General features: G+C 41.7%; 1 protein-coding gene across 7 annotated transcripts; it reads left to right on the forward strand.

Annotated features, from left to right (window-relative positions):
• Positions 1-251: 251 nt before the first annotated feature.
• LOC143484157 (uncharacterized) lies at positions 252-21,883 on the forward strand. Of its 7 annotated transcripts, none has more exons than XM_076982741.1 (11): positions 252-293; positions 2,030-2,642; positions 3,921-4,213; positions 4,791-4,912; positions 7,886-7,969; positions 13,383-13,484; positions 14,407-14,530; positions 15,244-15,515; positions 18,716-18,783; positions 18,914-19,104; positions 19,479-21,883. In XM_076982741.1, the coding sequence occupies exons 2-11, from the start codon at positions 2,419-2,421 to the stop codon at positions 20,654-20,656; spliced, it is 2,658 nt and encodes an 885-aa protein (XP_076838856.1). In that variant the 5' UTR covers positions 252-293; positions 2,030-2,418; the 3' UTR covers positions 20,657-21,883. The 7 variants fall into 7 exon arrangements, with proteins under 7 accessions (XP_076838856.1, XP_076838855.1, XP_076838857.1 ...); XM_076982740.1 differs by lacking the exon at positions 252-293 and adding an exon at positions 382-682 and having other exon boundaries at positions 19,479-21,882; XM_076982742.1 differs by lacking the exon at positions 252-293 and adding an exon at positions 382-682 and having other exon boundaries at positions 7,892-7,969; positions 19,479-21,882.
• The last annotated feature ends 1,233 nt before the right edge of the window (positions 21,884-23,116 follow it).

Consider the following 23,116-nt stretch of genomic DNA (forward strand, 5'->3'; position numbering starts at 1 on the left):
ACGTCACTTTCAAGGTCCATTTCAATATTTCCCAGCATGTTAAACATAATTAAGTTAAATATTTATACATATACTCGAAATAATTCGCTTTTTATCACATTATTTAATGGTTGTTTATTTAAAAAACGTTTCGGACAAAACGCCTATCGTTTCGGAGAACACTGCAGTGACGCTCGCGAAAGTATAAACGCCTCCACCGTTCGCGCACTGTACCCCCCCCCCCCCCCCCCCCCCCCCCCCCCGCTCAACAACTTACGTTCGCCACCCCCGCCGCACCGGACCTCAGGGCACAGGTATCTGCCAAAATTGGACCGCGGACAAATTTAGTTGAGTACGCCTGGTTTAGAGTATTTGACAGAGCGGGTTTATTTGTTCCTCTCGCGAGATCTGGAGCAACGTCCCGAATCTCCCGCACGCGCATTTAGCCCAACGGATCTAGAGCTGTTTTATCTGTGTTGGTGTTGGGAAGCAGCATCAACGCTGATCAGTCAGAGTTGAACATTTGGTTCACTGTTGGGTTCATACGCGAGTGTGAACGCTAAACCAACCCGGACTAAAACGCCACGGTGTTTAATGTGCTGCTTTGGTCCGGAGGGAACCGAACTGCGAATATAAACGCACCTTAAATCTCGCCGCCAGCACCAGTCACCTCAGTTTTCCTGACCAAGATTTAGCGGACCTGGTAGGTAGCTAGTTAGATAATTCAGCTCATCTACCTGGCTAGCCGTCTTTACACAACACTGTCCTGAAAGGATGTTCAAACAGACATGAGCGGAGTATCAGGAACTAGTCGTGTTTTGTTGGAGATGGGTTCTGCTTAAAGCACCAAGAACATTAATCTGAAGTTAGCGAGCTGGCTCTCCTAGCGCGGTTAGCCGAGTCACAGCTGTTGTGTCAGTAGCTGCAGTTTCCTCAGAACAATAATGGAAGTTGAGTTTCTAATTTGATTCAGCAGATACTGGACTGTCGAGTTCATTCACTAACAGTTGACTACATAACTAAACTATATTTTCTTTTACCTTAGATGTTAAACGTTTCCTTTAGGATTCTGCCTTATTTGTACGGTATACGTTAATGGTGAACGAACTAGCGAGATACTGAATAAATGTCACTAGTTACTCTAACTGAACTGCTGATTGACAACATGTATTGGTTATACAGTTATACGTTATGATTATGAAACCATGAAATCATTTAACATGGTTATCATACATCGTTTACATATACAGTAATGTATTTCATACAGCAACATGAAAATGTTTGGGCTTCCATAGTTAAAATGTCTATTCCTGTGAATATTTATGTGAGTAGATCATGGGTTAAAGTTCTCCGTCACCACGACGGATTTCCGTCATTTGATTTTTTTGGGGGGAAAAATCCGTCAAATCATAATAATAAACAACACGCGCGCGTGCAATATGTTTTGAGGCCGAATAATGAAGCCGTGGCGGATGTCAAAAAGTACCGTTTACGTCGGCATTTTGCGACCAAACACGGAGCTAAGTAGGCTATGCCAAAATTAGGCATCAAGAAAACGACAAATTGCCAAAGAATTAAAAGTCAAACAGTGATCACTACAGAATGTGTTCACAACCACAAACGAAGCGTCAGTAAAAGCTGGTTTTGTTGTGGCTGAAGAAATCGCCCGCGCTTTAAAGTATTTTTCAGAGGGAGCGTTTACGAAGCACAATTGCTGTTTTCAGTTATTTTATATTTTTTAACAAAGTAAATGTGATATCTTTGATGTTATTTTTCTTTTTTCACGTGGATAGTTTGATCATTGATTGATGGAGTAATGTGGGTTTCATAACCTAAAAAATTTAAAGGATTTATGTTCTAATAAGAGCAACAAGCAAACATATGCAAATATATAAGTACTTCAGAGGTATTTAACATTAAGGAGTAGTTACATTTATAAAAAATCTGAAAAAAAAATTAAAAAAAAATTTAAAAAAAATTAAAAAAAATTTAATCTCTATTAAAAAAAATCTGAAATTGAAGTATTTGGAATTTTTCTCTGTCTGCCCAGCCGAGCCGTTGCAGACCATATCAGCCGCTAGCTCTGGGTCAGCCTGGTACAAGGTGGCCGGCACCGTGAGCAGACCTGGATCACAGTACTCAGCTTCCAAAGCCCCCACTGGAGACTCCTTGTACGACTGGGACCCAGCGGGCCGAGACTGTGCACTCGCTGCTGGGGGTGGTGCCCCAGTCCAGGCTAGCCACTTGTCTGATGGGCTGAAACCCTCCGAGCAGCCCCCTGGAAACCCCCGCCCAGAGGAGCCCATCCACTTTGAACCACTGGCACTTCTCAAGCCTGCCAGGGACAGGGTGTACCACCGGCCCGGTCGCACCCAGGAAGCCGAGAGCTTTGACAGAGAGACGCGGGGAGCTGAAACCAGTAAACCGGCCACGGCTCCCATGAAGGGCGCTGGTACTGGGGGGTCAGAGGTCAAGGCTGCGGGTCGCAGCAGAGTGAGGGACTACACAGTGCTCCACCCTTCATGTGTATCAGCGTGTAACGTCACCATCCAGGACTCCATAGACAGGAGCATGGATGAGTTTGTCAACACTCCACCTACGGATCTAGGAGAGGCTGGAACCTTCAGGAGAAATACGGATGCACAGCTTAGCAAGCCGACCAGGTGATCACACCTCTCTGTCTCCGCCTCCCCGACACACACACACACGTCGTAAAAGTGTAAAGATGCAATGTAAAGTGTGTAATAACGTTTAACCTTTGAACTTTGACAATGTTAAATTCATGAAAACGCATCATACACTGAATCGTTCAATTGCAATTGCAGGGTGAGCCTGTTCACAAACCCCTGGCAGGGTTCACACACACACTCTGCCTCTCTCAGGGTTCGTACGGTCATGAAAAACCTGGAAAAGTTATGGAATTTGAAAATAGCAATTTCCAGGCCTGGATAAGTTTTGGAAAAACTAAAAATACTCAAATGTTTTGGAAAAGTCATGGAAATTTGCTTGACACAATAAATATATGTCGATAACCGGAAGAAAAAATAAACATATATAATATAGCCATGTTTTTTCTTTGTGCGGACCACTAACGTAACTTCACAGGTTAGTTCGCTGCGTTAGCGTTGGACTCCAAGCGGAGCTGTAGATTGTACTTTGATGACGTGTAAATCAGCGTAATGCTGGTAAATGCCGATTCAACTATGGCTGCTTCAGTTGGACAAATACAAGCTATGGCTTGAGAAGGACACGGGGCATGCAAAATGTGCACTGTGTGGTTAACCAACTGGTTAACGTTGGGGTTAGAGACTGAAAAGTCCGACGCAAAGCAGTTTTCGTCGTTAAGCGCGAACCTAGATTTAGACACGCCTTGATCGTAAACACAGAATAGAAAAAACTAACAATGTTCTCGTGCGTACAGCGTGAGAAAGAGCGACCGCGTTGCCGAGATGGGCTGCGGTGGAGGCTGTGCTGCTTCAGCTTATCGTACACAACACTACACAACACAACACTCCACTACACTCCACAACACTCCACAGTGCTGCCACTGCACCTCCACGCACCGCGCGAAATTAAGAAAAGTCGGTCGTAACTCCGTCCGTCGTTAACCAGACCCGTCGGTAAGCGGGAACTCACCGGCTTTTAGCCCGGATACTGCTTATAGCTACAACATTTTCCATTAAAAAAAACTTAGATGCGGCTTATATTGATATTGAAAATACGGTAAATGTTTATTTTTTCAATTAAACCATGTGTCTTTTCATTAATTGATGATATACTGTGGAATTTTAGCCTGGATTTTTTCTTATTTTTCGTGTCTACACATATGTTTAGAGAATGTACAGTCATTGAAATTTGTCTGAAAGTCATGGAAAAGTCATGGAAAAGTCATGGAAATTAGTTGTCAAAAAAGTGTATGAACCCTGCTCTCTGTCTCTCAGGTTCCGCCCCTCTCACAGTAAGACCAAGACGGAGTCCAAGCTGGAGTTCTTTGGGTTCGAGGAGGCTGAGGTACAGGATGTCGACGGAGAGCCACACACCTCCGGCAGCTCCAGCTACAAAATCAAATACTTTGGCTTTGACGAACTGAGTGACAGTGAGAGTGAGGATGAGGAGGATTCCGCAGCTAAAAGCAGGAGGAAGACCAGGAAAGCCCCATGTGAAGCTCTGACTGCTGGAGTGGACAGTCCCCAGACTAGTGACTCACAGCAGAGTCAGTCAAGCACTAATGCAGGTACACGCACACACACACACACACACACACACACACACACACACACACACACACACACACACACACACACACACTAGTGTAGGTGTACACACACAAATTGGTTATTGCGGGCTGGGCTAGTCTGTAAAATTCCCTTGGGAATGAACTGTGTGTTCCAGCTGTGTGTTTAACTTCTCTGAACATGTCATGTAGTCCTGATGTCGGAGGCTGTTGTAGGGATGCTGGTCTTTATCTTGGGCTGCATGGAAACATCTGATGCCACTAATGAGGTTCCCTTCTGGGCCAGAGCACATCACCCGACATTCTGCAGCCGCAGCCTTTCAGAACCAGCCTCTTTGGGCAGCGTTATATGGGAATGAGATCATAAAGTCCCTTTGTCCCTCATTGTTGGAAGAAGCCTTCTATTAAAGTGTATAGAGTGAAATCGGGTCATGCTAAACAAGACGTTGTATGTCTATCTGTCCTGCTATGACGTGTCTGACCCCCTCCCCAGGGGGGGGGGGGGGGGGGGGTGTGTCCACTAGGGGGCGTGTCTGGCCCACTGGAGTTCCATGCTCTGAATTTTCCCTCTTCTCAGATTCTCAGGAGTGGCTGGAGGAGGCGTGTCCCACTGGCTCCGCCCACCAGAGGGAGCGAGGGGCCAGGCTGATGGACAAGGCCAAGGAGATCAGCCGCAAGATCTTCAGGGGCCCCAAAAAGGTGCGGGAACATGGGCGCCGCGGGACCACGCGGGACACGGGCGCCCTGCTGAACTTCAAACTGCACCTCTACAGTCATGGCCAGACGTTTTGAGAATGACACAAATATTATATTTTCACATGATCTTCTGCCCTCTGGTTTTTATGTGTGTTTGTCAGATGTTTTTATCATACACAGAAATATAATTGCAATCATATTGAGTAACAAAAGCTTTTATTGACAGTTAGAATGAGTTAATGCAGCAAGTCAATGTTTGCAGTATTTACCCTTCTTCTTCAGGACCTCTGCAATTCTCCCTGGCATGCTCTCAATCAACTTCTGGATCAAATCCTGACTGATAGCAGTCCATTCTTGCACAATCAATCCTTGCATTTTGTCAGAATGTGTAGGTTTTTGTTTGTCCACCCGTCTCGTGATGATTGACCACAAGTTCTCAATGGGATTAAGATCTGGGAGTTTCCAGGCCATGGACCCAAAATCTCTATGTTTTGTTCCCTGAGCCATTTAGTTATCACCTTTGCTTTATGGCAAGGTGCTCCATCATGCTGGAAAAGGCATTGTTGATCACCAAACTGCTCTTGGATGGTTGGGAGAAGTTGCTCTTGGAGGACATTCTGGTACATTCTTTATTCATGGCTGTGTTTTTAGGCAAGACTGTGAGAGAGCCGATTCCCTTGGCCGAGAAGCAACCGCACACATGAATGGTTTCAGGATGCTTTACAGTTGGCATGAGACAAGACTGGTGGTAGCGCTCACCTCCAGTGTCTTCTCCGAACAAGCTGTTTTCCAGATGTCCCAAACAATCGGAAAGGGGAATCATCAGAGAAAATGACTTTACCCCAGTCCTCAGCAGTCCACTCCCTGTACCTTTTGTAGAATATCAGTCTGTCCCTGATGTTTTTTCTGGAGAGAAGTGGCTTCTTTGCTGCCCTCCTTCAGACCAGGCCTAGTTCCAAGAGTCTCCGCCTCACAGTGCGTGCAGATGCACTCACACCTGCCTGCTGCCATTCCTGAGCAAGCTCTTCACTGCTGGTAGCCCGATCCCGCAGCTGAAACACTTTTAAGAGACGGTCAACAATGAAACTTCTCTCCTTGAAGTTCTTAATGATGAGAGAGATTGTTGACTGAGGTGCAATCTTTCTAGCTGCGATACTCTTCCCTGTTAGGTCATTTTTGTGCAGTGAAATGATGACTGCACGTGTTTCTTTAGAGATAACCATGGTTAACAGAAGAGAAACAATGATACCGAGCACCAGCCTCCTTTTAAATCTTCCAGTGGTGTCATTCTTACTTAATCATGACTGATTGATCTCCAGCCCTGTCCTCAACACACACACACCTGGAGCAAGTGTTAATGGAGCAATCACTGAAATGATGTTAACTTGTCCTTTTAAGGCAGGGCTGCAATGAAGTTGAAATCTGTTTTGGGTAGGCCTGAAATTAATTGCATTTGCGATAATCTCGCGATATTTTAAAACGCGATTCTCTAATCGCACAGGCTGTGATTTAAACTGGTCACGTGACTTGGGAGCGAGCCGAGGACGAATGGAGCAAACCCGAGCAGGAGGCAGGGAGGTGGAGAAGTGAAGTTAACACAGCGCACTTTAACTTGTTGCACAACGGCTTCAGGCTCGACAGAAGCTGACACAACTGAAAGTCTAATACCAAAGAGGGGCAGCACATCAGTTGTGTGAAATTACTTTGGCTTTAAAAAAGATGCTGCTCAACGTCAGGTACCCTGCAAAACGTACCTTGCTACTGTCGCTACAACGCGAGGTAACACTACAAACCTTTTTCAGCATAAAAAAAAACACCACAAAGCCTCGTATGATATTTGCAAGGCTAAAATGCCAACGACCAGTGCTGCATCTTCAAATACGCCAAGTACCAGCCGATAGGGATCACTGACCGAACCGTTTGAAAGTGTAACTCCTTATTGATATGATTCGAAGCGGCACGCTGAAATAACTCGGGCAGTAACGGAGTTCATAGCGAAAGACATGATGCCCGTTAATATAGCCATGAAGCTATATAGTTAATATAGCTTCATGGCTTTGTTAAACACACTGGATATGCGCTACCAAATGCCCTCACACACATATTTTAGCCAAGTTGCTATACCTGCAGGGTTGCCAACTCTCACGCATTGAGTATCTTAGACTAAAAAGTTACTAGTTCGCTCTGGCACCAACCACAGGCGATCGATCGCGATATAATAATAATACTTAAATTTTGTCCACTTTACACTGCCCCGATAACGTTGCCCCCCCGGCTCAACAAATTACGTTATGTGTGTCGTCTGTCGTCGTCTCCCCCCCCCCCCCCCAACAACAAATTACGTTCGCCACCCACTCCAGGTTCAAGTCTCACTTCAAGCGATCTTGAAAAGTTGGCAACCCTGTACCTGAGCTGTATAAAAAATGCAGAAACAGAGTTTCCTGAAAACAGTGGGAAAAAATCGCATTTTAAATCGCAATCGCAATTTATAAATAAAAAATTGCAATTAGATTATTTTCCAAAATCGTTCAGCCCTAGTTTTGGGGGATAAAGTTCATTTTCTAGGCAAAATTGACTTTGCAATTAATTGCTGTTAAGCTGGTCACTCTTTATGACATTCTGGAGTATATGCAAATTGCCATTATAAAAACTGAAGCAGTAGACTTTATATAAAATTTATATTTGTATCATTCTCAAAACTTTTGGCCATGACTGTACATGCTCATGATCACCTTCACTGTTTAGACTTGCGTACTTACTCTAAATTCTCAAGCTGGTGCTGCAGGGCAGTTTGTTGTGCAGAGGGAAATTAACAGAGTTTCTAATAGTTCTGATTCTGTGTAAGGATAGAAGAACCCCACACTGTTCTTAGTTGCATGTCTTACTGTCAGTGCTTGGGATTTAGTGGACCTCTTTTCTCTCTGTCTGTGTGTGTGTGTGTGTGTGTGTGTGTGTGTGTGTGTGTGTGTGTCTCAGTGTCAGTCTCTTGCTAAGGGGGTATATAATGCTCGACACTGGAACCATCCTCCTCCAGCTCCCTCTCGCACCATCATCGCACCAGTACGTAAGACTCTTGTATGACCTCGACACCTCTGTCACGAGTTCTGGAGTCATGGTGATTTGTGTGTATGTTTGGTTTACAGAAAATGTTGCTAATCTTTGCTGAGGATTAGAGGCTCATGGGGGGGGGGGGGGGGCAGTCAATAATGTCTAATGTCATTAAATCAACTTCCTTTAGTCCTTTATGTATAAATGGAGCAAAATATTAGATTTAATATTTATAATCTGATAAACCATCATATTTATGAAGTGATGTCTGGAATTTTAACGGGTGGTTTGTCTTGGCGATTATGTGCTATATTGTCTTAGAAGCCTAGTGTGTCCAGTGGAGGCAAAGATGCAACTTCCTGTAGAGATGAAGGTGTGTTTAAAGCCCCGCCTCCTCCACCAAAAGTCATCAAATCAGTGACCATCCCCACAGAGCCTCACCAGGGCTCTGTTCGAAATAGCTTACTACATACTACTGGCGTACTGATCGAGCCCCAAATCAGTATGCAGTATGTGACCAAAATGAAATTTTCCAGTATGCAAAACATACCCAGATAACCTACTACTTCCGCAAAATATTCCAGTACGCGAACAGAGCTGTCTTTGTGGTGTACTGCATCCCATCATGCAACGTGGCCAGTTTCATATCGTCCGTAAAAAAAAAAAACATGGCGGACGATGCAGAGCGAGAGTGAGCATAAATGTATGTTTTTAAAAGTTACTAGATGCAAATTGCAAAAATGATTAATTTCAATATTGGACAAGAGCGAGTTGATGGGAAAATATTGTAGGCTACTGGTATTTAGCCCTGTGGATACCGGTAGTGATAAATGTGTGGTAGGCTATTCTTATCTGTCTGAGTTAGTAGATATTTTGTACTCACGTTTAGGGCTGCCATGATTAGTCGACTAGTCACGATTATGTCTACTAGTCGACATAGTCGACGACTAATTTAATAGTCGATGCGTCGTGTTTTTTTTTTTTTCTCTCCATACTGCTGCGGTCGCGTCTGCCTTTCTGTCCCTAACGCACATGCGCAGTAGTGGAAACCGAGGTAGACAGTGAACGACATCCCAGGACATTATACAGACTGGTATCATGGCTACTCGGCTACGGAACTCAAAAGTGTGGGATCATTTTCCGTAACCGGGTTCCGAAACGCGTGCAATATCTGCAAGGCAGAACTTTCCTTCCACGGCAGCACAACTGCGATGTACGAGCACCTGAAGCATGTTGTGGCTTATTGTGACAATGATGAAGAGGGACCGTCATCTCTGTAATCTAAATCGCTAGTTAGCTGCTAACATTACCGTAAACAGAGCGTTAACTTTATACTTACTTATCGTGGTAGCTGTAAAAGTTAACATTAGTGATGGCGATTTGTTTCATTAGCCTTAGCACACATTCGTGTGTTTTCTGTAACGTCGGTGAGACCAAAACTTTATTTTTGTGAATAATTCCTTAGTTTCAGGTACCTACCTAATTTGATTTATATGTAGCTACGTTTGATGCCAGAGACAAATGAAAGAAAGAAAAACCTAAAAAAAATTCTTTATTAATGTATTTATTTTTGCGTTGTTTAAGCCAGTGCCTTAAACTTATTTTAATAATTGTTGCAACAAGTTGCATATTTCATTAAAGGTTTAATGAACTATGATCTTAATTGTTTTTATTTTTAGCTGAAATCTAATGATGATTATATAATAGCAGTTGCATTCTAGTGTGATAAGCTGTATGTTTCATATTCAATTAATGCACGATCCGATTAGTCGACTAATCATAAAAATTAATCGGTGATTAGTCGACTATAAAAATAATAGTTTGTGGCAGCCCTACTCACGTTAAACTCCTCCAAAATGAATGCCATAAAGGTAGCTGGTAAAATCTTTTTTTCTCCACCTTCTCTCGTGGTATCTTCTAAAAATCGACAAATAGTCCGCCATTTTCAGACTTCAAAAGAATCGCTAATCATGTGTGGTTACACATTCACGTGACCCCGTAGTATGCTTTGATTTTGTCGCATACTGGAAACTGTACTGCATACTACTACGAGGACCAGTATGCAGTATTCAGTATATACTGAGCCCAGTATGCAGTATCCAGTATGTAGTAGGCTATTTCGAACAGAGCCCAGGACACTGTCACTACACTCAAGTGCAGGAAAGAGCACAAGGAGGTGAGTAGGGCATCCTGGGAAATGTAGTAGGGAAATGGGATTTTTCAATCGTACATTTATATTGTTGCTAATATCAACACAACAGAAATGTGCTTAATGCTTCAGTGCTTCTGTTCATCACCTGGAAGTTTTAAAAAGCATTGAGTGATTAAGTGAACCCAGACCCAGTTGTTGTCAGGGGTCAGGGGTCAAGGTTCGGTCATGTTGGTTCTGATCTGCAAGCTGACAGCATGCACTGTGGAAGAGTGATGAATGCTCAAAGCGTTCAGCGCTGAGCAGGAAGGTCTGTTGAGTGGAGGAGAGCTGTCAGGAAGTGGAGCTTCTGGAGAACGTGGTTTGGGACAGCATGTAGACCCACCTCTGTGTAATTAATGAATTAATCATGCCTACATGCCTGTTTTTAACATATTGTGTCTAATTGTGTTAACAGAATCTTTTGTTACAGCATTTTCTCAGAATATTAAGTTTTTAGTTTTTTTTATTTCACCATGATTACCTGACTTATTTATTAATTAATTTAAATATGAATAATTATGAATCATTTTCAATATTATAATGTCATGTCCATACTATAAACTGACTACATTTCAAATTTTATTTGAATTTGTAGTGAAATATTGAAGTTATAGTCATTTATATTGAAGAATCTCTCCGATAACAGACTTTTCTTCATTTAGCTTTAATACAGTCGGAGAAAAAAGGCGCATTTTTCTTCCATTGTTAAACTTAATTAAGTTAAATATTTATACATATAGTCAAAATTATTTGAATTAGCTTTTTTATTCACATTATTTAATGGTTGTTTATTTTCAAAAGAGCCCAATCTTAACGTCTTAACGTTCTCTCATATTTCGCCCTGGAATTACAAGAGGTGCATCAGATATTAGTGCATCAGATATTAAATAATTTAAACTTAAATAATTGTAGGCCTACTGAAATCCATGATTTAGGTTTCTCTAATTTTGCAGTATTTATATAAACAGGTGTACAGCTTATTTTTTTTAAAGGAGACATTTTGTATACAATAGTTCCAGGTTTCTACAATAAATAGTTCATCGAACAAAAAAAAATACTTTTGTTGCAGTTTCTTTAATGGTCAGTGTATATTTTAATAATATATGTAACAAACTGTGATACCGTGATAACCGTGATAGCGCGGTATTTCCTAAGACGGTTATCATACCGTGAAAATCTCATACCATTGCAACCCTACCAGTAACACAAAAGCACCATTTTCGGACCCGGAGCGGCCGCTGCGTGTTAACGCGCCGCCATCTTAGATCATCATCCGGCAATAGCAAATCCAACCCCGGCATCAGTACATCCACCGGCAAGCCAGACCATCTCCCAAGTGCTTGTAGGTGCTTGTATCCAATCGTCTTAGGTAGAGGCATGCAAAAAGATAATACAGACTGAGTGAACATCAATTTAAACCACCATTGATTTAAATGTACATAGCTCAAGTGCCAGTGATCAGCATGTGGCTCTGGCAGGCTAATCTGTAGCAGCATAACTAAAGGGAGGGGTTCAGATGTGACCACAGGCATGAGGGCTCACTGAGACATTGCTTTCCAGTCAAGTCATTGTCACAACTAGAGTGATGCTATGACACAGCTGGATGACAGCATCAACATCTCAGATTACCAGAAATCTCAACGTCTGGGGGCCCCAGAGCCCCACACCTTACAAGGGGAATATTAGCTGAAGGCTTGATTAAATAGATGAGTCTTAAGTTTAGATTAAAGGATTGGAACTGTCAGAATCTCGGATTGGAGCTGGAAGGCTATTCCGTAATTAAGGGGTTTTAAAGGAGAAAGTTCTTCCTCCGGCTGTAGTCTTACAAATTTTTGGAACTAGGAGAAATCCAGCATTTTGGGAGTGCAAAGGGCGAGATGGGTTGTAGTAAGCAATGAGTTCACTGAGATATTGTGGGGCAAGACCATTTAATGCCTTATAGGTTAGAATAGTGGTTCCCAAAGTGGGGGGCATGCCCCCTAGGTGGGGCGCGGAGCTATTGCAGGGGGGGCGCGGAGCTTGAAAGTAAAACGTGCACATGTGTCAATATTAGGGATGCACCGATTCCGATATTAATATCTGAAAAAATTCTAGATCGGGTATCGGGGACAATGTGACCGATCCATAAAAACAGATCTATTCACTCTAATTATATGCTTGTATTGCTTGCTTTTCGGAGTTAGTTCAACCCTAATACTCGCGCTGGTGGTATTCCACTTAGTCCGTTTATTTGCTGGTTGACCAAAATAAACCTGGGCTCCAGCAATACTTCACTGTTCATACATGAACTGGTGAGTTGTCCAAAGCTCATTTAATGCGTTACTTACAGAAATAAATTAAAGAGCAGTGGTCTGACTCGGTCTACGGCGGAAAGCTAAAAAAACAATATTCCATACGCACGCTCAACTCGCTCCCTTAAAGAGACAGTACACATATTTCTGGCCGTTACATGCTTTGTGCTCTGCGTGATGTCTGCGCTTGCAAACTAGCCGCATATGTATTGCTGTTTCTCTTATTTCATCTCCTTATTTATTTTTAATTACATTTAGAATTCTTGAACCATTTAAAATGTTTCTTGCAGTTAATTTTTTTCATGTTTGACCAAAGTTGTGAACCTATTGTTTTTGTAAGTTTTCAACACATCCCTAGTCAATATGGGGGGGGGGGGGGGGGGGGGTGTAGGGGGGGCGCAAAAATATTCTCATCTACTAAAGGGGGGCACGGCAGAAAAAGTTTGGGAACCACTGGGTTAGAAGAATTTTAAATTCAATGCGATATTTAATCGGAAGCTAGTGTAATCCCGCGAGAGTGGGACTAATATGATCAAATGCCAGTTTTTAATGTCCTGGATGCAGTTCTCAGTCTTGAGAGTAGTGATATCATCCGTATTAGAAGATATATACAACTGAGTATCATCTGCATAGCAATGGAAGCTAATACCATGCCTACGAATGATAGTGCCCAGTGATAGCATATATAATGAGAATAATATGGGGCCCAGTCATAGGCGTGCAGACATAGACATCAGGTGGTGCTAAAGCATCACCAACTCTGCCCTTTATCAATGAAAGTGCCCTTTTGAAACTTCGGTAAAAAAAATAAAAAATTATTATTACCATTTTACTGAGGTCGGTTTGAAGTGATCTTTTGAAAACCTGAGCGATTAAAAACAATGCCCTGTAATGAGCCACCACATCGCACACACCCGACCTCTCTCTTCCTTTGTCACACCAGATGCGCTACAGCAGCAGTTCAGTTCAGCGAGTGAAAGGAAGCGTCTTCAGTACAGCACGCACCTTCACAGATAGGCTTCTTCTCCCATGCCCCACCAGCCAGGTAACATACACATCAAGTAAAATTGTACCGTTTGCTCTCTAAGCCCACCGTGAAATCATTTTGTTGTGCAGTAAAATGTCGCATACAGCACCAAACTACTACGTTTTCTGTTGTATAGGTTTTGTTAGGCAACATAAATTAACACATTCATTTGTGAAAGAAGAAATGGCAAGTTCCCCATTACCTGTGAAAAATGCCCATCTGCATTCATGTAATGACAACACTCAGTAGCCTATAACTCCTTCTCGTACTTTGTCTTAATTGTAGGCCTATATTGATTTACTAATTGCAAAATATATGCAACAAGGCCTGCAGACAGTGGAGGGTAAACAGAAGTTAACTGAAGGACTTAACAATGACTGTATATAGTTAATATTGGATATGGATTTCATGTTTAGAAAATTTTACAAATAAAAGTCAAATTTCATTCAACATGTGCGTGTAATTGTTTTTATAATTAAGTGTTCCACGTGCGCTAAAAAGTGCAATTTTTCCCCCCTGAGCACTTGCCCCCCAAAATGTCTGTGCACGCCACTGGGCCCAGTACAGATCCTTGTGGGACACCATATTTTACCTTAGAATGCTTAGAACAATCTGTCAGGTAGGACCTGAACCAGGAGAGTGCCTGACCTTTTGTGCCAATGAGTGTCTCCAGCCTATTAAGTAGAATATTATGATCAATGGTGTCAAAAGCAGTACTGAGGTCTAGCAGTATGAGAAAATAAATGTGTCCTTAATCAGAGGATGTTAAGAGATCATTCAGTACTTTAGTCAGTGCCGTTTCAGTGCTGTGATGAAGGTGGTCATAAAATGTTATTTAATGTATTTATATTTATTTATATGTTTTATTTATTTATTTTGAGTTTGATTCATGAGTTTTGGTAAATGAACAGTTTTGTTCCTTGATAATTACGTCTGTAAGGATGTGAAGACGGAGATCTGTACCACTGCAGATGAGGAAGGGACATCAGTCTCTGTGCACCTCAGCACCCCTATGGACCACCAGAATGGAACTGTCCAGACGAAGCCCAGATCCCATACGTCAGGTTAGCATAAGGAAATGTGGAGGCTGTGTGAGTATTCAATATCTGTGTGTGTATAGTATAAATCCAGTCTTGGGCTATGTATTACTTTCACTGATGAGTGTATATTGCAAGAGGTATCTTATGTAACCGTCTTCTCTCTCTCACACACAAACACACATGCACGCATCCAGTTATACATGCTGAAGTTCAGTGGACTGATCAATCTTCTATTCTACTATTTCTCACCGATAAGTTATCAACGTGATATGAACAAGTACACTAAACACATTGCAAGACTCGACGAATAAGAAAAATTCTCGTATCCATTTTCTTTATTATTTGACCTATGAAATGAAATGTTCACCCCATTTGTCCAATCATATAAAGCCCCCACTGGCCCTCTGATTGATTGCCCTCTGACTTTTCATAGGCCTTTTTAGAATTATTATCATCACTGAATGTTACGTGGCCATCTGACACTCTCTTTTTTTCTTCATTTCTTGAATGCTTTTTTTTTTGGGTCCAAATTCAACATATTTTTATATTTTTGTTCTCAGTCGTTTACGTTTTTCCAATTTATGTTGGCACATCACATTTTCAGTATAACTGTACTGTGTTATTGTGTATTGTACTGCCCGGTTGTTAAAGATTAGGAGCCTACCTGTTATATTTTTTAATTAGGTCTCTCTGGGTATCTGTTCTTTTATTTTATTTCTTTTCTCCTGCGATTCCAGACTCTCAGGACCAGAGATCTTATTTCAACGATACATGTGAGGTTCACGGTTCACTTGTCATCTTCCCAGGTATACCTATTCCTGTGGGGGTTACAGATCAGGCCAGAGAGACACTTCCCTCTGGTCTGGAGGTTAGGAAGTCCAATGTTCCTGAAGCTGGATTGGGAGTGTTTAACAGAGGTCAGACTATACAGGTCGGTACACACTTTGGGCCCTACCAGAGAGAACTGAATGACAAAGAGGAGGTCATGAACAGCGTATTCTCCAGCATGGTGAGTCTTTCATAATATTATGTATTAATTATTTAATTTGAAAAATATCAATAAGAATATAACATAGAAACATTAACCAGCTTTGTGATCAGAGCTCCATTTTTAAATCCTTAATTTCCTGATTTTCATGTAAATGCTGCAAGCTTGTTATGTTGTAACCAACACATTTTAGTACTATTGTCATGGCAAGAGACAGGCAGTTGACTTTGTCATACTGTAGTAGTACAATATTCACACTGAATAAAGTGTGTGCGCTTATGTAGCTCCTTTTAATTTAGTTACAATGATGGATGACAAGCAATAGTATAACGTTTTTTTTTTTTTTTTTTTTTTTTTTTTTTTTAGGGTTCACACACACAGTGTGGGAAACCTATTGTTATTGTCGGGTTTTTTCTTTCTTCTTCTTATTATTTTCCTACTGATAAAACGCACACTGCAGCCTAGACCGTAAGGCCCAGAGACACCAAACTTGGCAGACTGGTGTAGTCTCTTTGCAGGACCGCGCTTAAGTACAGAGACCCACATTGGCCTGATGGTGGCGCTATAGCACACCATTTTGCGTTTTGGTCCATATCTCCCACGACGTAGGTCCTAGAAACAAAATTCCACTTCAGGTGCATTCCTTGGCTCCAGCCAAGCCTCAAGAACCATTAAACTCCGCCCACTTAGATTTGTTGCTAATTTGCATAATATGCAAAACCTACTTTTTTCATCGGATTACCACAATCTTGGTGTCAAAATATGCAGGAGAATCTCATTATCAATATTCATGGAAAAAAGTTTGACATTTGTATACAGTCTCATTGTCACATGTCAATCAATAGCTCCAAGGCGTGGCCAAATTTACTTCAGCAGCTATATCTCAGCAAGGCTTTGACCGATCTTCATAAAAATTTTACAGTTGCTAAGGCACATGACTACGGGGTCACAGCTCAAAGCTGGCCACGATTGTCCAATAGGGGGCGCTATAACATGCATCATCAGGGGCCCAAATGGTATTAAGACACACAATGATGACATCATCACTCAAAAAACATGGCTGCCATGAGCCAATTAATTTTATTTTGAATTAATTGGCCATTTGACAGACTTACCATTGGCCAATCAACATGAAACCTCACCACTGTGCATATTTCAGGACTATATGTCATGCTGAGCAGTTTTGAAACATCTGGCCACTAGGTGGCGCTATTTGTCAAAATCATGCATAACTCCTCCAAATTTACACTTAGGAACATGTAACTTGATTCGTTTTATTCCTTGCAGTAGACCTGACAACTTTGCTATTACAAGTCCTATTAAAAAATGCATAGTTTTGTCACATTCATCAATTGTTTGAAAATAGCTCTTTATGAACTAGTCCTAGGAATTTCATCCAATGATGGCAGGAGTGGCATGGCCATAATCGTTAGACACTGTAGTTAAATAATTATGGAAAAAATGTTGGATTTTTACATTTTCAGGTGGGGCCATTTTTCCATTATATCCTTCTGGCCATGCCATAAATGACCTTTATTGCTATAACTCATAAACCGTGTATGCGATCAACTCCCAATTTAAAAGGCTTTTATATCATGAGGTCCTTGTGAGGTATGCCAAGAGTGCTTCAAATTGGCCTGTCAGGGGTGCTACAGTACCCCAAAACCTAAGAAATCATAAAAACTCATGCTGCATTCTTGTTATGCAGAATACAGACAAGTAATTGGTCTTGTATGATTCAGATCAATGAGTTCTATAACTTTGTCATTACATCTCATAACAAAATGTGCACTGCCTGACCAGAAATGAACCTTTTAATTCACCAAAATGTCCTATTTCATTTCTGAGATTAATCAGGTATCAGTATGGTAGTGCTCTAGTAGCCAAACACCGGAATTGACTGAAAACTATTGCTCACATGAATTACCACAGAAACACACACAAAGCTGATCTCAGCATGTGATTTAGTTCTGCAATCTAAATCATTTTGCCAATACAATTTCTTTTGAACCTATTAGGCCTTTAGTGCCTCAATTGAAAGAGCATAATTACAGAGACCCATATTGGCCTGATGGTGGTGCTATAGCGCAGCATTTTGCGTTTTGGTCCATATCTCCCACACCGTAGGTCCTAGAAACAAATTTCCACTTCAGGTGCATTCCTTGGCTCCAGCCAAGCCTCAAGAACCATTAAACTCCGCCCACTTAGATTTGTTGCTAATTTGCATAATATGCAAAACCTACTTTTTTATACTAGTCCCTGGTTTTTCATCTGATCACGACAGTCTTGGTACCAAACTAATCACAAGAATCTCATTATCAATATTCATGGAAAAAAGTGTGACATTTGTATACACTCTGGGTGTCACATGTCAATCAATAGCTCTGAGGCATGGCCAAATTTACTTCAGCAGCTATATCTCAGCAACGCTTAGACCAATCTTCATAAAAATTTATCAGTTGTTAGGGCACATGACTCAGAGGTCACATGTCAAAGCTGGCCACGATTGTCCAATAGGGGGTGCTATAACATGAGAAAAACTGTTTCTCAGAAACCATTAGTCACATCAAGACAAAACTTTACATGCATCATCAGGGGCCCAAGTGGTATCAAGGCACACATTGATGACATCATCACTCAAAAAACATGGCCACCATTCGCCAATTAATTGGTTTTGGCCATTTCACAGGCTTAACATAAGTACATACACATGAAACTGACATGGTATGTTCAATCATTTTGGCAATATCTCCCACACTGTATGGCCTAAGCAGAGAACTGCTAAACCACGCACGCTGGCCATTCTCACACATGCAGAGTGCCCTCCCCTCCTCCACTCCCTCCAGACTCCCCTGTCCTTCGAACAACCCAAGGGTGATGCCTCCCCCCTCTCTCTTTCACATGCACTAACAAAAACACAGGCCTCTCTAAAAAATAAAATGCCAATACACATTATTTTGATCCTTTTGGGCATTTAGTGCCTCAATTGAACCTTTTTTGCACATTGATGTAATTATGCCTTTTTTCCACTGAAACAGCTTCTTTTCACTTCTAGGTATAAAGGATCCTCTGGGCTTCTTTTTGCCTATAGAGCCCCAGAGGCCTATTTGTGTGAACCCGCCCATTGCCGCTTGCGGCTATATTTATGAATTGGTTTTGCTTTTACAATATTTCTTGTTCTTTCTATTTATTTTAACATGAATTTAATTTTGTTTTTGCAGATATCCAAGATCAACCAGTGTGATGAGTACATAGGTGTGAAGAGAGAGACTCACTCTAATTGGATGAGGTAGAGGATGCAGTACTGAAATCTGCAGTTCGTTGCCTGTTGATTGTCTGTTATAAATAACTGAGTTGATTATAAATCCTCCTGCAATCTTATGCATCCCTCCCATCATGGTGTTTGTGTTTTCTCTCAGATATGTGAATTGTGCTCGTAATGATGATGAGCAGAATCTGGCAGCCTTTCAGTATTATGGGGAGATTTTCTACCGTTGTTGTTGCCCCGTTGAATCAGGACAGGAGCTTCTGGTGTGGTACGGAGACAAGAACGCTGAAGATATCAACTTCACATTTGACTTCCTCTGGAACAAACAGTGTTCTACAGAAGGTTGTGATTTTGATTTGCTCATTTAGTCTTAAATCTTTAGTTTTTAAACCATAATGTATCATGTTAGGTACAAGTTTGCCATACTTTAACACATTTGATTTAGCTCAAAATTCTCAATTCAGATAGCAAACTCAAGATGTGAGTTTGGAGCACTTGACCTACGAAAGCTGTGTAGGTCATTGTGTTATCAGGATAAACAGGACTGAAAAGTAGCTGAATTTTCAAAGACATTTACAGGGTGTTTTGAGTTTGTTTGTTTTGTTTCATTATTTAATTTTGTTTGACATTAAATAGTATGAATATTGTTTACGTCATATTCCGCACCTAAAATTTGTCACAATTATAATGCAGTTCACATTTATGTCTTTTTTCAGGAAAAATTGAAAATCTTGAACTCAAAAGTACTCCACAAACATCCTCTAACACAACTCTTCAACAATTGCAAAGAGACATGGAAAAGGAGAGAATTTACTGCTCAGAGTGTGGGAAGAGTTTTACTAAACAGAGCAGTTTAAAACAACATCAGCGCATTCACACTGGAGTGAAGCCATATCACTGCTCAGAGTGTGGGAAAAGTTTTAGTAAAAAGAGCAATCTCCAACAACACCAGCGCATTCACACAGGAGAGAGGCCGTATCACTGCTCAGAGTGTGGGAAGAGTTTTACTATGCAAGGTTATCTCAAAATACACCACCGTATTCACAGAGAAGAGAAGCTATATCACTGCTCAGAGTGTGGGAAGAGTTTCACCCAACAGGGTAGTCTCCTCAGACATGAGCGCACTCACACAGGAGTGAAGCCATATCACTGCTCAGAGTGTGGGCAGAGTTTCACCAACCGGAGTACTCTCCTCAAACACCAGCGCATTCATACAGGAGAGAAGCCGTATCACTGCTCAAAGTGTGGGAAGAGTTTTACCCAACAGGGTACTCTACACACACACGAGCACATTCACACAGGAGTGAAGCCGTATTACTGCTCAGAGTGTGGGAAGACATTCATCAAACGGAGTGCTCTCTTCAAACACCACCGCATTCATACAGGAGAGAAGCCATATCACTGCTCAGAGTGTGGGAAGAGTTTCACCAACCGGAGTACTCTCCTCAAACACCACCGCATTCATACAGGAGAGAAGCCGTATCACTGCTCAGAGTGTGGGAAGAGTTTTAGTCAAAAGAGTCATCTCAAACACCACCAGCGCATTCACACAGGAGAGAAGCCGTATCACTGCTCAGAGTGTGGGAAGAGTTTTACTAAACAGAGCAATTTAAAACAACATCAGCGCATTCACACCGGAGTGCAGCCATATCACTGCTCAGAGTGTGGGAAGAGTTTTACTCAACAGAGCAGTTTAAAACAACATCAGCGCATTCACACTGGAGTGAAGCCGTATCACTGCTCAGAGTGTGGGAAGAGGTTTACTCAACAGAGCAGTTTAAAACAACATCAGCGCATTCACACTGGAGTGAAGCCGTATCACTGCTCAGAGTGTGGGAAAAGTTTTACTTTGCAGAGAAATTTACAAAGACACCAGCACATTCATATGGGATAGAATTAGGTAGAAGTCAAAACCACATCGCATGAAGACCTTCAAACCACATGACATGAAGAGCTTTTAGCCACACCACATGCTTTTTTTGTCTGCTGAAGTTCCAAGTATGTCTTTTACGCTATGAAATTGTAAAGCATTGGTGAAAAATGTGAAGTAGTCAATAATGAATTTGTTTTTAGTTACTGTTTAAAATGGGTAAACATATCTATGTATCACTGTCACAGAAAGTAAACTATGACGTAAACAGTAAATATTGCCATTGTAATTCGGGTTTGAAGGATGGGTGCTTATATGATGTAAACTAAGCATTTTGAAAAATACATAACATGCTTGTTCATATTTTAATGGGTTACTGTGACGAGGAGATTTGGACGGATGCAGAAGACAATAAAATAAATGTGTTTATTTAATAGCGCAGTAGTGCTTCAACAATGATGACCATTAACACACACACATGGAAGTAGACTCTACCACAGGGTAGACCAGAGCTAGGCTTTGTACAGACACATCTGGCCCTCTGTCTCCCACTGGCCCATGTGAGATCGTTGATAAGTTAGAAGTCAAAAGTAAATATGTGAATGACACCTGTGATAAGTGCATGAAAGAAAACTTCACTGCTTTTTTTTAAGGCAGCTGTTTTATTTTTGTTTTTAAATATGTGTCTGTCTGGTCAGTTCTCTCATGCACCTTCACTCAAATGCATCGCCGAATGTGTTGGACAACTTTCAAGAAATTAACTCTTATGTCAGCTAACAGTACACCAGAATGATTGTTACATAATGCGGTTTTTACGATGAATGGACTCCTAAATATTAATTTACTTAAGTAAAATGTAAAGCTGTGTGCTCAGTTTACAAAATGGATTGTGGAGAATTTGAACATTCAGCTGCAAAACAACGCAGATATTTACTTTAATGTTGTGGCTCTGGGCAAGAGCTGTGATGATACAGTTACAAGATACTGATCTATATATGTGGAGCTGTGGTGATACAGCCCAGTTACTGATCTATATATGTGGAGAGTGGTGATACAGCCCAGTTACTGATCTATATATGTGGAGCTGTGGTGATACAGCCCAGTTACTGATCTATATCTGTGTAGAGTGATGATACAGCCCAGTTACTGATCTATATCTGTGTAGAGTGGTGATACAGCCCAGTTACTGATCTATATCTGTGGAGAGTGGTGATACAGCCCAGTTACTGATCTATATATATGGAGCTGTGGTGATACAGCCCAGTTACTGATATATATATATATGTGTAGAGTGGTGATACAGCCCAGTTACTGATCTATATGTGAGCTCTGAAACCAGATTGAAAAGTGTCATTTACAACTTTTTCAATGATTTTGCTAAGAAAGGAAAGGTTAGATATAGGTCGATAATTATTGAGAATTGTGGGATCAAGTTTTCTTTTCTTTAATAGTGGTTTAACCATTGCAGTTTTAAGAATATTAGGGAATTCTCCCAGTTGCAGAGACAATTGTTAGAATTTCATTAACTAATGAGCTCAGAACCTGCTTGAAAAAGCATGTTGGTAAAGGGTCCAGTTCACAGGATTTTAGTGATGAAATCGCGTCAAGTAGTTACCATGTCAACTAACTAATAAGCATGCTAATAGGGTTAGCCATCGGGATGCTAAACATGTTGGCCATCGGGGTGCTAACCATGTTAGCCATTGGGGTGCTACCCATGTTAGCCATCGGGATGCTAACCATGTTAGCCTTCGGGATGCTAACCACGTTAGCCACCGGGGTGCTAACCATGTTAGCCTTCGGGATGCTAACCACGTTAGCCATCAGGGTGCTAACCATGTTAGCCATCGGGATGCTAACGTTAGCCACCGAGGCAATAACGGTGAAAGGAGACGAGGAACACCGCCACAGCCCGGGGGGTGGCGAACGTTCATTGTTGAGCGGGGGGGATGGGGGTGGCGAACGTGAGTTGTTGAGCGGGGGGGTTGTATATCGCGATCGATCGCCAGTGGAGGGCGACATAGATATGGATCGGAGGCAAATAAACTAGATTTTTTTTTCTCGCCGTGTGAAATCGGAAGTGTGGTCACGTCGAGGCAGTGGTCACTTTACCAGACTGCTGGCTCTAAACAGCTGGCTCACTACAGCCTGTGCTCATCGGAAGGTAAACTTCATTGACAATTTCAACATCTTTTGGAGGCGTCCTGAGCTTTTTAAACCTGATCAGCTACACCCTAACAGGGCTGGGACTCAAATGCTTGTGGTTAATCTAATGTATGGAATCACTCACATGCGTAACCTGCACCCAACCGCCAGCAGTAACGTCAGTAATGTCAGTCAAGGAGCCAGGAGCCCACCATCTCCTGTCAGAGAATCTGTTCACAGTCTCAAGAGGTAAACTCCAGGAGATTGAAGAAGTTCTGCAACACTACAGTCTGAAGTCTTGTAGGAACTCACCTACTTCTCCTGCACACTCAGTGAATT

The sequence above is a fragment of the Brachyhypopomus gauderio genome, chromosome 20 (assembly GCF_052324685.1).
Source record: "Brachyhypopomus gauderio isolate BG-103 chromosome 20, BGAUD_0.2, whole genome shotgun sequence".
NCBI classification, from domain to species: Eukaryota; Metazoa; Chordata; class Actinopteri; order Gymnotiformes; family Hypopomidae; genus Brachyhypopomus; species Brachyhypopomus gauderio.

Coding starts and splice junctions, on each gene's coding strand:
- LOC143484157 (XM_076982741.1), top strand. CDS start 2,419: ATGAAGGGCGCTGGTACTGGGGGGTCAGAGGTCAAGGCTGCGGGTCGC. Junction 2,643..3,920: donor CAGCTTAGCAAGCCGACCAG/GTGATCACACCT, acceptor TCTGTCTCTCAG/GTTCCGCCCCTCTCACAGTA. Junction 15,516..18,715: donor ACAGCGTATTCTCCAGCATG/GTGAGTCTTTCA, acceptor TTGTTTTTGCAG/ATATCCAAGATCAACCAGTG.